The 15,653-nt window shown below is 40.3% G+C and overlaps 1 protein-coding gene across 18 annotated transcripts in view; it reads right to left on the reverse strand.

Moving 5' to 3' along the window:
- PXK (PX domain containing serine/threonine kinase like) overlaps positions 1 to 15,653 on the reverse strand; it is a 79,098-nt gene that overhangs the window by 29,399 nt on the left and 34,046 nt on the right. For all 18 annotated transcript variants that reach the window (XM_072720592.1, XM_072720607.1, XM_072720603.1 and 15 more), the window contains exons 4-8: positions 11,285 to 11,471; positions 5,296 to 5,373; positions 4,705 to 4,778; positions 3,736 to 3,810; positions 301 to 405 (exon numbers count right to left, since the gene is read on the reverse strand). In XM_072720592.1, coding sequence (XP_072576693.1) covers positions 301 to 405; positions 3,736 to 3,810; positions 4,705 to 4,778; positions 5,296 to 5,373; positions 11,285 to 11,471 — 519 coding nt within the window. The remainder of the gene's footprint in view (positions 1 to 300; positions 406 to 3,735; positions 3,811 to 4,704; positions 4,779 to 5,295; positions 5,374 to 11,284; positions 11,472 to 15,653) is intronic.

Genomic DNA, 15,653 nt, shown 5'->3' on the forward strand with positions numbered 1-15,653 from the left:
TGATTAAGCATCTGCCTTTGGCTCAGGTTGTGATCCCGAGGTCCTAGGGATTAAGCTCAGCATCAGGCTCCCTGTGGGAGCCGGCTTCTCCTTTTGCTTTTATCTCTGGCTTATATCTCTGCCTGTGTCTCTCATGAATAAATAAAATCTTTTAAAAAATCAAGTCAAATCAAAATAAACTTCAAATCAAATTAAAATAAAACCTTCAGGGCTTCTAAAACCTTAGGGATCAAGTATCTGTAACAAGTTCTCAAGGGACTCAAGAACTTCTTTATGACCATGAACTTGCACCACAAGTACCTTGTAGATCAGGTCCTTCAAAGTTCCTTTTTCATTAAACATCCTAATAAGCAATGCTGAGGATTCGTTAGCTGTGGCAAAGGTAACTCGATAGATATAAGGGTGCTGCCAAAACAAAACAAATTCACATTTATTTGCATCAGCATCTAGGTCCTTTGACATCAAGAATCTGATAACATAGAGTTAAGTACCACCTCAGTAGTTTAGTTGTGCAAAAATGTGAGGATGTTTCCTGAACATGTGGCATTTTCTTATCAGATGATCAACTAGCACCCCGTTCTTTAGACGAGAAAAAGGACATAAACTATACCGACAAAGGGACATGCATAACCGGCCCAGTGAGCTCTAGGCATGAACGTATCTGCCTGGGTCTGCACATTTTCATAGCTCAGGCAAAAGTGTAGAAGAAAGGGAAAGTCTGGGGAGCCCCAATGGCTCAGCGGTTTAGCGCCACCTTCAGCCTAGGGCATGATCCTGGAGACCCGGGATCGAGTCCCACGTCAGGCTCCCTGCATGGAGCCTGCTTCTCCCTCTGCCTGTGTCTCTGCCTCTCTCTCCTTCTGTGTCTCTCATGACTCTCATGCCTTCATGATTGTAGTTTATATTTCAGGTACCTTAAAGAGGTCACTGGACTCTATAAAGTTGCCTTTAAACATGAATCTTTATAATACTAAATGATCTTTTTTTCTTCCCCCTTTACTGTAATATTCCTATTTGGAACAAACACTACTGGAAAACATTCAGAATAAATTGTGCATTCATTTATGTCAAAAATTACAATGACAAATTACTATTAAAACAGTTTAATACCCAATAAATAAATAAATAAATAAATAAATAAATAAATATTTTAAAATAAAATTTTTAAAAAAAGGGAATGTCTGAGTTTGGGGGATAATGGTTTAAATGTTCTGCTTCTGTAAATTGGTAAAGAATACAGCCAAAAAAAAAAAAAAAAAAAAAAGAATACAGCCAAAATAGAACAGCCAGGTGAAGACCAGGATAAATGTGTCTTCATTCACAGTGTTGCCTAACATTTCACACTGCTGTTTGGTGTTAAGCCAAGGAGTGTAAAAGCCAGAAAATAAGCAGAAGCAGCATCTTTTGGCATCTTGGCCTTCTTCCAAGGCAGCTGGCATGAATCTTCCCATTCTTCTTTTGGAGTGTACAGTATGATGATTCACAGTATCTTCCTGAGATGGGGACATTGATGTCAATCAAGTGGGGGTGGAGAGTAAGACAAATTAATGACTGAAAGGAAAGTCCCGGTATGACATGGAATTCTGGTTACATGAACCAACTGGCTTCAGACAGGTATTACGATGTCCATTAGCTCAAGGGAGCACCATTAAAATTTAAACCCATAGGAGCTGAGCTGTGCAAAGATTTGGGAGGGCAGGGTTGAGTGGGTTGTGGGATGGAAAGATGTGCCCAAGAAAATATAGTCTTTGATCATGAAGTTTTTTCTGACCATCGCATCAAAATGACTGTTATTGCTATTGTAACAGCTTTATTGAAATATAATTCATATGCCATTATAATTCACCTATTTATAGTGTACAATTCAGTGTTTTTCAGTATATTCAGAGCTGTACAAACTACCACATAATCTAATTTTAGAACACCCTCATCACCCCAAAAAGGAACCCAATGAATGAAATAAAAATCCTTGACTCCATACTGATATAAATAGACAAAGGGGAGCACAGGAAGCCCTTCCTTACAGTAAAATGCCAACTGATGAATATAAGAGAAATGATGGCGTTGGAAAATCTCAATGAAGCTAAAACTAGCGGGGGTTTAATAAGAATAGGATATTTATATAGTCTCAAAATATCCCCCTTATTAATTCTTGTTAATTTGGGGTACAAATATTTAGCCTGAATTGCTCACTGTGGCTTTCTTTAAATAAGAACAAAAACTGGAAGTGGTCCAAATGTCTTGTGGAAGATTAGTTGAATAAACTGAAGTAAAGCCAATGATAGTCTATACAGCCAGTAATAATGATGTGTTACTATATTTATTCAACATAAAAGATGTGCATGGCATACCATTAACCAAAAAATCAGGTTTTAAAACACTATGTGTATAATTTTTCAAAAATAACCATATAAAGTTCTAGAAAAGCAACAACTGAACATTTTGGTTCATACTCCTCGTTAGTTGGGATCACAAGTGAGTTTTATTTTCTTATTTTTGCTTATTCGTGTTTTCTGAACCTTCTACAATTAATATGCACCACTTACCTGCACTACTTTCTTTTTTTAAACCATTTTAAGCACAACCATTAAAAGAAATCTGGAATTGCATGCTGAGAGCCTGTGTCACACAACTAGTCACACACAAAGACCACAGCATTTTTCTTGGCTACACTGCACACCTCATTAAAAGCTTGGTTTTGCTAGCTTGACAAGACACTCTATCCTCAAAAATGAACCTGCCAACCCAACTGGATAGGTCAGCATAATTATGCTCATGAATGACTCATTCTAGGGTCCTATATCCTCATGCAGACCACAGATAAAGAACATCAATACTAACGCACTTTTCTGGCCATAAGATTGGTCTTTTCCTGAAGACATTCTGTATATATTCTGAACTGTACCGATGTGGTTCTTTCCACTAAAGGTCTTGGGTCAGAACTGTATAATAGCACAAATAAAGCCAGACACTCCTAAAGCCCACGAGTCAGCCTGTGAGAAGAGTGACTTGGGGATTCCTGGGTGGCTCAGCAGTTTAGCGCCTGCCTTCGGCCCAGGGCATGATCCTGGAGTCCCGGGATCAAGTCCCACATCTGGCTCCTTGCATGGAGCCTGCTTCTCCTTCTGCCTGTATCTCTGCCTCTCTCTCTGTGTCTCTCTCACATGAATAAAGAAATAAAATCTTAAAAAAAAAAAAAAAAGAGTGACTCAGAGAGCTAAAGGGCTCTAGCGTCTTCCCTCACCCAGCTTATCTAAATCCATCTTAGTTCTGTTTTCTCAGGCCAGAAACAGATCTGTCAATTCCACTGGGAGAAACATCTTCACCAAGAAATTTGGGTGCTTCCCTCCTCTGCTATGTGCTTACAACACACATAAGCATTTAAATTATCATGTTTCATGGGTTGTGCAGATGTCATGAATGCCATTTAAACAGCCTCTGAACTACGGCAATAGCCTGAGCCATTTCAGTCAACCGACATCCACTATACCTGTCTCCGTTCTGTTAAGCCTACAAGTATTTCCATCTCTTCTGTCCATGGTCGTCAACAAGAAAACACTCTGAATCTGTCATTAGCACCTAGAATTAAGAGAAGGTCTCAGGGCACCAGTTGGCTCAGTCTGTAGAGCGTGTGACTCTTGATGTTGGGGTTGTACGTTTGAGCCTGATGCCTGTAGAAATTACTTAAAATAAAATAGTAAAAAAAAGGAAAAGAATAGAAGGGCTTGTACTCACCAAACAGGAAGGCAGAAGTTTGATTAGACACTGAAAATCTTTATCTGACAGATACTTGTCGGGACCAAGGTCAGCCTTGAAAACATGAGGGAAAATATCAGGGTGCTGCCTTAAGTCATCAAAAGAAAAATTCCTTCTAAGTCTGTCCCTGTTTTTCATTTGTCCAAATACACGACTGTAAATCAAAGATGAAAACCACACTAAGTCTTACAGCCTCAAGGCTCTTCTGGAGAGACAGAATACAAATATTTAAATATTAGGACTTAACTATACTCTTGGTGATAGGTATTAAGGAGGGCACTTGTTCTCATGAGCATTGGGTATTGCATGTGAGTGATGACTCACTGAATGCTACTCCAGAAACCAATATTGCACTGTATGTTAACTACCTTAAAAAACAAAACAAAACAAAACCAAACCTAAAAACTACACTTTTATCAAATTCCATTAGCCAAGGGCAGCCCTGGTGGCTCAGCGGTTTAGCACTGCCTTCAGCCCAGGGTGTGATCCTGGAGACCTGGGATCAAGTCCCACGTCAGGCTCCCTGCATGGAGCCTGCTTCCCTCTGCCTCTCCCTCTCTCTCTCTATCTCTCATGAATAAATAAATAAAATCTTTAAAAAAAAAAATTCCATTAGCCGAACCACCAGAACTCCCAAAGTGAGAGATAATATAAAGTAATGCCTAAGTATTTCTTCTTTAAAACAAATTGCAAAATTGCCAATCCTAAAGAGTTCCAGAACTCTTGTTCTTTCCAGATGTTCACTAGTTGATCAAATACTATCACATCGATATAACCAAATGAGTACGCAAAGTGACTGAAAATGATTCTCCCTTGATGTGGGACTGAAGAGGCCTTTACAACATCACTCAGAAGCATAGTACAATTTTAGTTCTCTTTTTTCAATATCTGCTTTCATAAACCCACCTAAAATCCCCGGAAGGAGAATGAAGCAAAAAACCAGCTTACCCAGCTTAACACAAGCCGTTCTTTTGGCTGATTTTTAATCTTCATCAAGAAATATTTCTTCCTTATCCTCCAACCTGCCATAAAAGCAGAGATGTATTCATAGCAAATAATTTTTATACCAATAGATACACGTTTCATCAACTAAGTAATTAAAAAAATTAAATTTGGTAATATTATCCATAGCAACATGGGCACTCGTTAACCATTTGGTAATGCTGATATGGGGAAGACGTGTACTTAGGAAAAACAAAACAAAACCAAAAAACCCCACAAACAATACCAAAAACAACTGCAGACAAAGAAACTATTCACAGGAACAGGAAAACAGAACTTCAGTTTTAGTGAGAAAGACAAAGAATGATGGATGGCTCTGAAAGTACACATTACCACCCTCCTAATCTCCAGGTGGCTCTTTACACAAGATTCATTAAGTGTAAAAGTTAGGGACTGCATCTTCAAGCAGCAGGAAGGCAAAGAGAAAAAAGAAATCACTGGCATTTTAGAGCTTTCTGGGGATACAGATAGGAAAGCATGACAAGAGTCCAGTTCTGTGATCTGTTTTAATAGACCAGGCATGTGCCAGTTTCTCACCTATGTCTTTCAAAGGTTCCACCACCTCCCACTTTGGTTCTGATCGGAAGAACATGGAAACTTGCTGTAAGGCAATCTCTGCAAAGACATTTTAGAAACTCATCAGTCCAACATGTCAGGAAAGTACCACATGCTTTAGATATCAATCTTGCAAATGAAATCCTTTTAAGTCTATGACCTTCTAAAAAACTTAAATTACCAAAAAAAAAAAAAAAAAAGAAAAAGGCCACAGAGTAAATGCAATGTAGGATTCTAGATTGGACCTTGGAACAGAAAAAGGACATTAATGGAAAAACAAGTGAAATCTGAATAAAATCTGTAGTTAATAGTAATGAACCAATGTGTATTTCTTTAGTTTTGATCAATGTGCCATGTTTGATCAACATCTTAACATATGTAAGATGTTAACATTAGGGGAAATTTCGTGAGGGGTGGTATATGGAAACTCTCTGTACTATCATTACTGTTTTTCTGTAAGTTAAAAATTATTCCAAATTAAAAAGTTTATTAAGAAGACAATTACTAATGATGTGGGAAAAATACATATATATTTTTCAAACTGAAAGATCTAAAATATGTAAACTAGGTGGCATAAACCAAGAATTCAATATATGCACCAGGCCACAACCCAAGCACAAAACTCAAAACATGTTCTGAGGTCAGCTCAGAACGGTATTTATGTTGCTCCAAGTGATATTTATCCTGTCTTCATTCCTCATGGAATTATAGCTTTCATCAACAAAGAAGCGATTAGCCTTAAATATATATTGGAAATAAAAGCCAGTGTTTTAGAAAAACATCTATGTTACAGCAACAACATAGTTCTGTTGTGGGACAATACCATATTCCTGTTTACTGGAAAAAATCCATCCCTCTTTTTGTGTTCGTTTATCATAAGAACATTTCCCCTTTTTAAGAAGACAATGAGAAGAGGAAGTCCTTTAAACTTCACTATATTAAGAAATTATCAAAATAACTGTGCTTTTACATTTCCTGCAAAAAGCAACATCTGTAATTTGCTGTTTTCCCTCAACACAATGAGAAAATGAAGCTGCTCTAGATCCCTGAAAGCAAACAGCAATACTGCAAATTCACTGTGGAATTTCACCTCCGCCTAGCATGAATGGCATTCCAGGCCAACCGGTGAAGAATGAGAGAGATTCAGCAGAAATGCTCTCTATATGTCAGAATGACCTAGTCTGGAATTACCATGCCCAGCGTTTGGCAAACAACATCATTTTGCTACATTTTACAGTACATTATGAGTTAAGAGTTTCAGGAAAGATAATGATCTACTAGCTATTGGTCTACTGATTCAATATGTAAATTGTTGATGTTGTCCAAACAGAAGAAAACATGAGATGACTATATACAAAACTGACTCCATTTACATTTGCTTTAACGACCCAAGAGTGACAAACCATTTGGAGAGATCAGCTGTGGCAGAAGCATATAAAGTTGTCATAATCTACGCTGGGAACTCTGTACCTTCCTTGTAATTAATGTTGATATAAAATGTTTTTAGCATTTCCAAAACAACTTGAATATAAACAATCATAAAATAACTCAAACATAAGCAACTCAAAAAGGTATTTTCTGTGAAAATCATATCAACTTTGAGAAGGATTATGAGAAATAGTTTTCTAAATGCAGTACAATGTCATTCTAAGAGACTGTAAAGGACAGTTGATTCATAACTAACAGTGACTCATAATTCTCCACAAAATCATTATTCAACAACATTTATCATATGCTACTATGTATCATACATTGTTCTAGAAATGGGAGAAACAGCTGTCAACAAATGGAACATGCTGGATTTGTTACTGATAATTTGAGGACTGGGAGGTAGCCCTTTTTTTTTTTAACCTTAGAGAATCAGGAAACTGTAGAAAAGGACATATTCTTTCTCCTGAACTATGATTTAGTGTCAAGTAAATCACGTGACTACCATACTTCCAACATAACTCTCCACCCTCCCCAGAGCTACATGTCCTTCTCCTATGGGATTCACCCACGATCTATCCTGTGTTAGGGCTACTCTCTTCCACAAGCCTGTGAACTCTGGCTGTGAAGGAAGGCTACATCCCAATCTGGGTAAAAGCCCACAGCCACATGGAAATATTTTTTTCTCTCCTGGAGCACTGGCCCTTGCCTCTTGGCCTGGCTAACTTTTCTACTTATCCTTAGATCTTCGTATAGCCATCAACTCTTCTGGAAGCCTTCCTCCGCCTTCAGATCTGGAGCATCTGCACCCCTACCCTCATCCCCAAGTTGCCAGGAGATGGCTACTCTGCCACAGCCTTCACCTGTCAATCTCTCTGCAGAAGTGCCTTGGCGTGGGGGTAGGGGCCAGGCTTCCCTTAATGCTGGATTTGTAAGCACCTGACAAAGAGCAGGCACTCAATAAATATTTAATGAAGCAAGGACAACGAGTTCAATACGTGGTCAATGGATATGGACACTCTCTCCCATAAGAACATGAACATGTCTTTTTGTGGACAAAAAGAAAAGCATCTGCTCTCTATTTCTTCCAATATTGGCTGTCACATGGGGGGAAACTACACACTCAGGAAATGCTGATAAACAAGCCCCAGGCAGGAAATGCAAAACGATGCCTTCAGATCCATCCTGTGCTTCCCATGGAGCTCTGACTTCTCCCCTCAGAATGTACCAGCTGCGTCCACTGTGTGTAGCCTTGGAGCTCCTAGATCCCCGACCCACAGTGACTGCAGAGAACAGAGTCCTCCAGCCCAGCAACTGGGCTCCAGATCCCCGATCTACGCAGAGGCCTGCAAAGCGGACTTGGCTCTACCAACTCTCCAAAGCACCCTGCCCTTGATCTGAGTATAATCCCCACCCCATCCCTCCTCCCTCCTCTATCCTGGAGCCCACTACTACCTGACCTACTCTTAGGGTTCCGGGTTTCAGGACTAGAAGAGGGCCCATCTACTCCCTGTCCACTCACCACCTCCCTGATCTTGTTTGACAGGTCAGGACCGAGGCTCACAGAAGGGAAATGCTGCTGATAACAAAGCGGGGACCAGGATCCAAGCCTTCTTATCTCTCTGGTCCAAGTGACTTCTGCATGGACACTAAAAACCACCTTATTCTGAGGTTTGCAATGGGAAGATGGCTACAGTACACTGAGGCTTATAAATGATAGAAGCACCTTGGTTAATAAGATGAATAAAGTAAGGCATGCAGGGGGGTGGGGTATGTGCCTATGACTGGGAGACACCTGTTCTCCCTGTACAAAAGCTGGCCCTCAGTTAAACTTGGTAATACAAATGGACACCTCATAACTCCTCCTCCACAGGGCACCAAGGACCTCTATTTCTTTGGTCATCTGGAGAACACCAGGAAAAAAAAGAAAAGATCAGAAATCTCAGCCTGGAGACTCAGAGAGAGTGGAAGTAGCTATTGATACCCTGAAGCTCCTAGTCACTCATCCCCTGGGACCTGGGGTGGCATCACAGTCCCCCTCTAACTAGGTATCTTCAACCTCAGAGCAAGAGGCAGGAAAAGTGGCCTTGGTGACGTCAGCCACATGACGCAAAATTCAAGTCCTGAAGTGGAGTAGGGTGGTGACCATAGACCACTTGGAAAAAGATAAGAGGTGCAGACATTATCCATGTAAAAGGGGGAAGTGGCCCTGCTTAAAGAAGTGCCCCATGTTGGAAGTATGCAGAGTGCCCTTAGGAACCACAGGCCATGAGTTTTCGGGAAGCCCGGACAGGTCCTCCTGGCTTTCTGGGATGGAGCTGGTGCAGAGGAGGCTGCCTGGGCTTCCCTTTCCTGAGGCTGCTAGTGAGTCAGCCCAAAGGCAAGACAATTCTGACATTTCATTCAATGGGGCAATAAATCAGCATCTCTCTGATTTCATTGTTTCATTACTGGACTGTGTCCTCTAAATAGGAGCAGCTTCTTGAGCATTTGTGCTCAGTGAGTCTCTGGCAGCATTCTTACACATCTGCCCGCATCTGCTTTGGACTCCTGACTGTCTGCCATGTGGTTGGGGGCTGGGATGGGGAGAAAGATCAAGAATAGCAGCAAATGAGGGGGTACAGTAGAAAGAAATATAAGGGTTGCCCCCTTCCAGGGGCAAAGCAGCATTTTAATTGGAAAGCATTCAGATATTGTACACTTGTACAGTCATACGAATGTACAACCCTAGGCAAGGCCTTTACTCTCAGGCTAGCTCTCATCTATAAAATGAAAGGGTTAATCTTGATACACCTGCTCTAAAATCTCTTCTAGCTCCAACCCCAGGTAATTCAGTGTCCTCCTAGTTCAAGCTCCCTAAGAGCAGGGAGCACAACCTCCAGGCACTTGCACCCCCAACACCCAGCACATGGCATAGGTGTAGCAGAGAGTGAAGGTCTACAGAGAGAATGGTGTCATCATGTGTGCACTATGCCTCGATGCTTGCCCTCAGGAACACATGAGCAGACACTCTCAGGAAATAAACAGACAAACCAACAAATGAGGCTACGTTAGGGCATATTTGGTAACAGTCAATCCAGATGGCTCACCATCTGACAATTTGGGGAACAATCAAGTGAAGCATGGTAACTGAAAGCCATGAGAGATGTCACTCTGGAAGAATTTAAGCTGTCCTGGGAGCCCCAGTCTTGTGTGCCTTTTCTCCTATATGAACCAAAAAACAATGGGGTGAAGAATGAAAGCCTTTTAATAACTTAGTGATCAATTTTGTCACTTAGAGTAACTGTGTGTTTGAATTAAACTTTCCTTCACTTGGTTGCATTTTAGAAAGGCATTCTTCTCACCTCTGCAGGTACTTCCACTAGAAGACAGGAGGTACATTCTACAGCAAGGCTTCTCAGCAAGCACCTGGGGACTTTGTTAACAAACTCAGATCCCGATCCCTAGGTTTGGGATGGAGCCTGAATTCAGCACTTCTGACAACTCCTAGTGATGCCAATGCTGTGGGTCAGAGGACACACTGTGAATACCAAGGCCCAAGGGCTGTAGTTTTCAAATTTGGCTGCATATTGGAATCTCTTGGAGAGCTTTACAAACTAGGAGCCCCACCAGTAGAGATTTTGATTTAATTGGCATGAGTGCAGCCTAAGCATCAGGATTTTTAAAAGTCCTCTGGGTAATCTATTACATGAAAAATTTGATACCTGACAAGCAATCTTTTATTTCCCTCTGAAAAAGGAATAGAAGTGCCTCCCCCTAATTATTTCAAAAGCTGTGTTTTGAGGACTTGAAATGTAACATGTAAACAATCTATTCTCTTAGCAAGGAAATCAGCTTATTAAAAATATCCACAGTTCCACTAAGACTCTAAGCGTGGCTCAGCTTTAACAAATCAGTCCAGTTCTTCATTACTGGTTCAGTTCTGCAACAGTTTCAGTGGTCTCTTCAAGGCCACACCAGCGTATACTGAATATTTAATCATTCATCCTTCTAACAACGGGCTTAGTTTATTGATGCTAGCTTTGTGTGTAACCAGCACTGTTCCCAACTCAGTCCCCTGATTGATCCAGGAAAGGTTTGGAAGAGAACTAGCACTTCCTTAGGCTTTGCACTGAGTGGGTCTCCAGTAGCAACTGGGAAGACACAAAAAAGACCCTTTTGAACCACTTGGTACAAAGTAATTCCCAGAAAATACAAAACAGCCAAAAAAAATCCAAATCAGATTATGGTATAAATTATTGTGGGTTATTTACTTTCTGTTCTGTCAGGGAAGATAATAAAGACAAGACTCTAAGTACCTAGACCCAGTAACTTCTCTTTCATATACTTCTGTGCAAACATCACCAACATTTTAGAAGCAATTATTTTCCTCTCACACTCTTCCAGTATATTACAATCAGGTTAAGTATGAGGAAGTGAATAATGCCCTGTAACAAACATACACACATCCCTGCTTGGAAATAGTTTCTCCCGCACGTCGTCTCCAGCAAGGAACAATGCCTTTTTAGTCACACAACCATAATCCCAAGATCCTTTTGCTTACCAGTGTAGTTTGCAGAATAGTTGTTTGGATCTAAAAACTTCTTCACCAGCTCACAATTAGACAAGATATGATTTGTGGTGATGACGTTGAGATAATTCTGAAGACCTTTCTGCCTCTCAGCTATGAATTCACGATCCATGTTACCAATCAGTTTTTTGGGGGGAAGAGGTAGACTGAGGCCCGCAATCTTTAATTCAAAGAGAAAAAGCATTACACTCATGTCATCCTCAAATGAGACCTAAGCCTCTACATTTCATAAAGATGCAACCTAATTTCAGTGCTATGATAAAAAATGCAAAGAACTGCAATTCAGAACTGATAAAATGCTATATTCACCAGAGCAACTTTCAAAGTTAATTTTTTTTTGTTTTAAAGATTTTATTTATTTATTCATGAGAGATAAAGAAAGGCAGACATAGACAGAGGGAGAAGCAGGCTCAAAGGACCCTGGAATCAAGCCCTGGGCCAAAAGCAGATGCTTAACTACTGAGCCACCCAGGTGCCTCAAACTTAATGTTTTAAAAAGATGTTTTTCTTTCTATCAAACTTATACGTGAAAATAATTTCAAGAGTCAAATAGTCTTTTTTTTGTTAGCAGTCCCATGACACTCCTCCCCAAGCAACCCTGCCAACAGATAACCTAGCTATTCCCCGCTACCCAGAGACAGCCACATCCAATTCTCTCAGCCAATCTTTTGGGCTGAGGGCTGAATTGATTTGCATTTTTAGGTATTATCTATTAATTTCCCATTATGGATTAAGTTCTCTTTCACAATCCTTTTTTTTAAAGATTTTATTTATTTATTCATGAGAGACACAGAGAAAGAGAAGGAGAGACATAGGTAGAGGGAGAAGCAGGCTCTATGCAGGAACTTGATCCCAGATCCCAGGATCACGCCTTGAACCAAAGGCAGACGTTCACCCGCTGAGCCACCCACAATCCTGATTTCACCTCACACACAACCTATTCCTAATGCCGCCAATATAGTTATAATTTTATTTAGTGCAATATTCCCATTTACATTAGGTGATACCACTAAGCCAGAAAGCCATGCACAATTCCTTTATATCTACTCGTCTTGTTTGTTTTAGCTTTCTCTTCAACTCCAAACTCTCCATCTAAGCATTTTCTCAAAATATTCAGGTAAAAAGATGCATCAATTGCATCTTCTTGAGAAGCATCTGTTCCAAGCAGGACTGGTAGTCCCTATGCCTGCTGTGAAGGTGGCATCCTGAGACATCATCCTAGGGATGCTTTTGCTTCTCTTCTGCTGAACCCCATTTCTATATCCATACTTCCCTTTTTTGTAGAAGAATCCCTAATTTTTGGTGGGGTTATCCTCCATCAGCTTTCTAAAAAGGGAGCCGAGGAGGTCAATTTTTGAAAAGTTGCATGTGTAAATGTCTTTATTCTACCCTCACACTTGAGTGATAGAGCATCTTGATGTGGAATTCTAAATTGGAAATATTTGTTCTTCAGAATTTTTAAGAACTACTTTATTGTCTTCTAGCTTCCAGTGCTGCTGTTGGCAGTAGATTCTTGCTTCCGTTTTTGTTTTGTGGTTTTTGCCTCCCCCCTGCCCCAGGAAGCTTTTGGGTCTTCTTGACCTGTTTGTGACTTCCGTATGCCTTTCTGCAGGTCTATTTTCACCTTCTGTGCTGAGTACTCAGCCCTTTCTATCTGGAAACCAATATCCTTATGTTCTTTGGTGCTTTCTTATATGAGAAATGCCCTTTGCTTTCTTTTTCTAGAACTCTTATTCCAGTGTCGGCCTTCTGGAATGGTCCTCCATTTTCTCTTTTCTCTTTTCTCTCCTAGTTTCCACCTTTGTTAAACAACTTTTTTTCCTACTGAAAATTTTTTCTGGGATATTTCCTTTATCTTTCAGCTCTTCTTTTTTTTTTTTTTTTTTTTTTATGATAGGCACACAGTGAGAGAGAGAGGCAGAGACATAGGCAGAGGGAGAAGCAGGCTCCATACACCGGGAGCCCGATGTGGGATTCGATCCCGGGTCGCCAGGATCGCGCCCTGGGCCAAAGGCAGGCGCTAAACCACTGCGCCACCCAGGGATCCCTATCTTTCAGCTCTTCTAAAGAGTTTTCATTTCCACTAATATCTTATTTTTTTAAGATTTTATTTATTTATTCATGAGAGACACAGAGAGACAGGCAGACATAGGTAGAGGGAGAAGCAGGCTCCTGGCAGGGAGCCTGATGCAGGACTTGATCCCAGGACCCCAGGATCACACCCTGAGCCAAAGGCAGAGGCTCAATCATGGAGCCACCCAGGTGTAACTTCTTTTTATTTCTGAGTACTTTTCTTTTCTTCAAAAGCATCCAGAATGTAATGCAATTTATCTGAGATTATGATGCAATTTATCTGAGATTATGAAAGATAATTTTTCTAAAGTGCCTGAAATGCTCCCCTTCCTGTATATATTGTTTCCTGAAAGTTTTTTTTCTTTTTTTTCTTTTTTTCCTGTTTGTTTTCATTGTTATCTCTCATGTTAAAAGTACTCCTTAGAAATCTGGTGATCCTGGGCTGTCTGCTCATATTGAAGAGCGGACAACAAAAGCTGGCTGAGGGGCACTCGATGAGTGGTTAGGGCTTATCTGTTGTGGCTTTTATTTTAGCACAGGACCACACTCAGCTGGTTCCTTGGGAAAACCTGTGACCTCGGTGTCTTCGGCTCTTTCCTCAGATCCCTCTCCCCCCCGCACATCTTCCAGTCTCCTGCCTGGAGGGTCTAGGTCCGACTCCAATATTCTGGGAGCTAAAAGGAAGGAGGTTTGCAGAAGGGAGCAAAGTCGGGGGTTATGTATTACATAATACATAACAGATGTATCATGTAATTATTTTCAACTGTGCCTGCATTCCCCAATCCAAAGACTGTTCTACCCTCTCTGGAGAATAAACTTCCAATTCTCTGCTGGAGGGAGAAGTACAGGACTAACTTGCTAGATCGGTGAAGACCTGGGACGTGACCACTTCTTCAACATACTCTCAACTCCTGATTTCAGCTTGGCCTTGCCCCATATGGGAGGCAGCACCTGTGCTAAACCTTTTGGAGATTCTGTGGTATAAATTGGGACCCAATAGGGTTAACCTCTCCCCCTCCCAGGTCAGAATTCTGCCTAACAGGTTAATTCTCATCCACTGGATTTTCAGCTTCAAAGGTTTTGTTGTGATTTTATCCTTTCCTATTCTACTTGTCCTTGAGGGTGCGTGTGTGTGCACACGCATGTGGGTATAAACTTACTGTTGCTTTAGAGTGGCTTCAAGTGGAAGGAAAAGTAAATGCAGGTGCTCAATCTATCATTTTCTAGATCACTTACAAATTTATGAGTCTATTTTTAAAATTTTTAAAAAAAGCATCAGATTCATATCTTAATGAGAAAAATCACTTCCAAAGAGCAGTTGTATTCTACATGTGTGCTTGGATTAGAGCAGTCCAAGTGACATGCATATTGATTGAGGGAAAGGTGTAAAGAGAAAGGCATCTTGAATTCAGACAAGAATGTAATCTAAGCTACCCATGTGGGCAAACCTAACTTAGCCTGTTTCATTCTGTATTTTTCAAACAACAGTGAAGACCTTGAACTCAATATTGGACAAGATGAAAAGGTTGGCTGACAATCCTAAATTGCCTATTTCTCCAACATAATTATGAAAAAGTATCAGAGCATACTTAGAATGAATTTTCTATCATGGCATAATTCACTGCCAGATAAGACATATAAATTTCAGGTCATTTTCCTCATTCATACAATTGGATAGCAGCTTCTTTATTGACTAAATAAAAAGCATACTTAAGAAGAAAGCAGATCACTCGGCTAGTACACATCCAAGTGAATCACTTTATTATTATTATTATTTTGTTCCAGAGCATTGAGTAATATAGAATAATCAAAGGTACTACTAAAAACACAACTGGTATTTCTTTTTAAAATTCTTCTATTAAGTTGCAGAATATAATATCATTTATGTGTGTGTGTGTTTAAGCCCATGGATATGATTGTATGTTCTCAAAAAAAGTCTAAAAGGACTCAAACTACCTCCTCGAGAACAGCTAACACTGGGAGTGCGTTAGCCAACAAATTTTTTCTATACTATGAAATGTTTACATTTCTCATTTACTCCTTTTTTCAATTAAAAAAAAACAACTCTTGCTTATGAAACTGAACATATATACAGCACAGAGTCTTAAAAATTACCATGAACTTGGGGTGCCTGGGTGGTTCAGTCAGTTAAGTGTCTGACTTCAGCTCAGGTCATACTCTCAGAGTCCTGGGATCCAGCCTCACACCAGGCTCTGTGCTCAACAATGAGTCTGCTTATCCCTTTCCCTCTGCCCTTCCTTCCCCACTT

This window comes from Vulpes vulpes, chromosome 9 (assembly GCF_048418805.1).
Source record: "Vulpes vulpes isolate BD-2025 chromosome 9, VulVul3, whole genome shotgun sequence".
NCBI lineage: Eukaryota > Metazoa > Chordata > Mammalia > Carnivora > Canidae > Vulpes > Vulpes vulpes.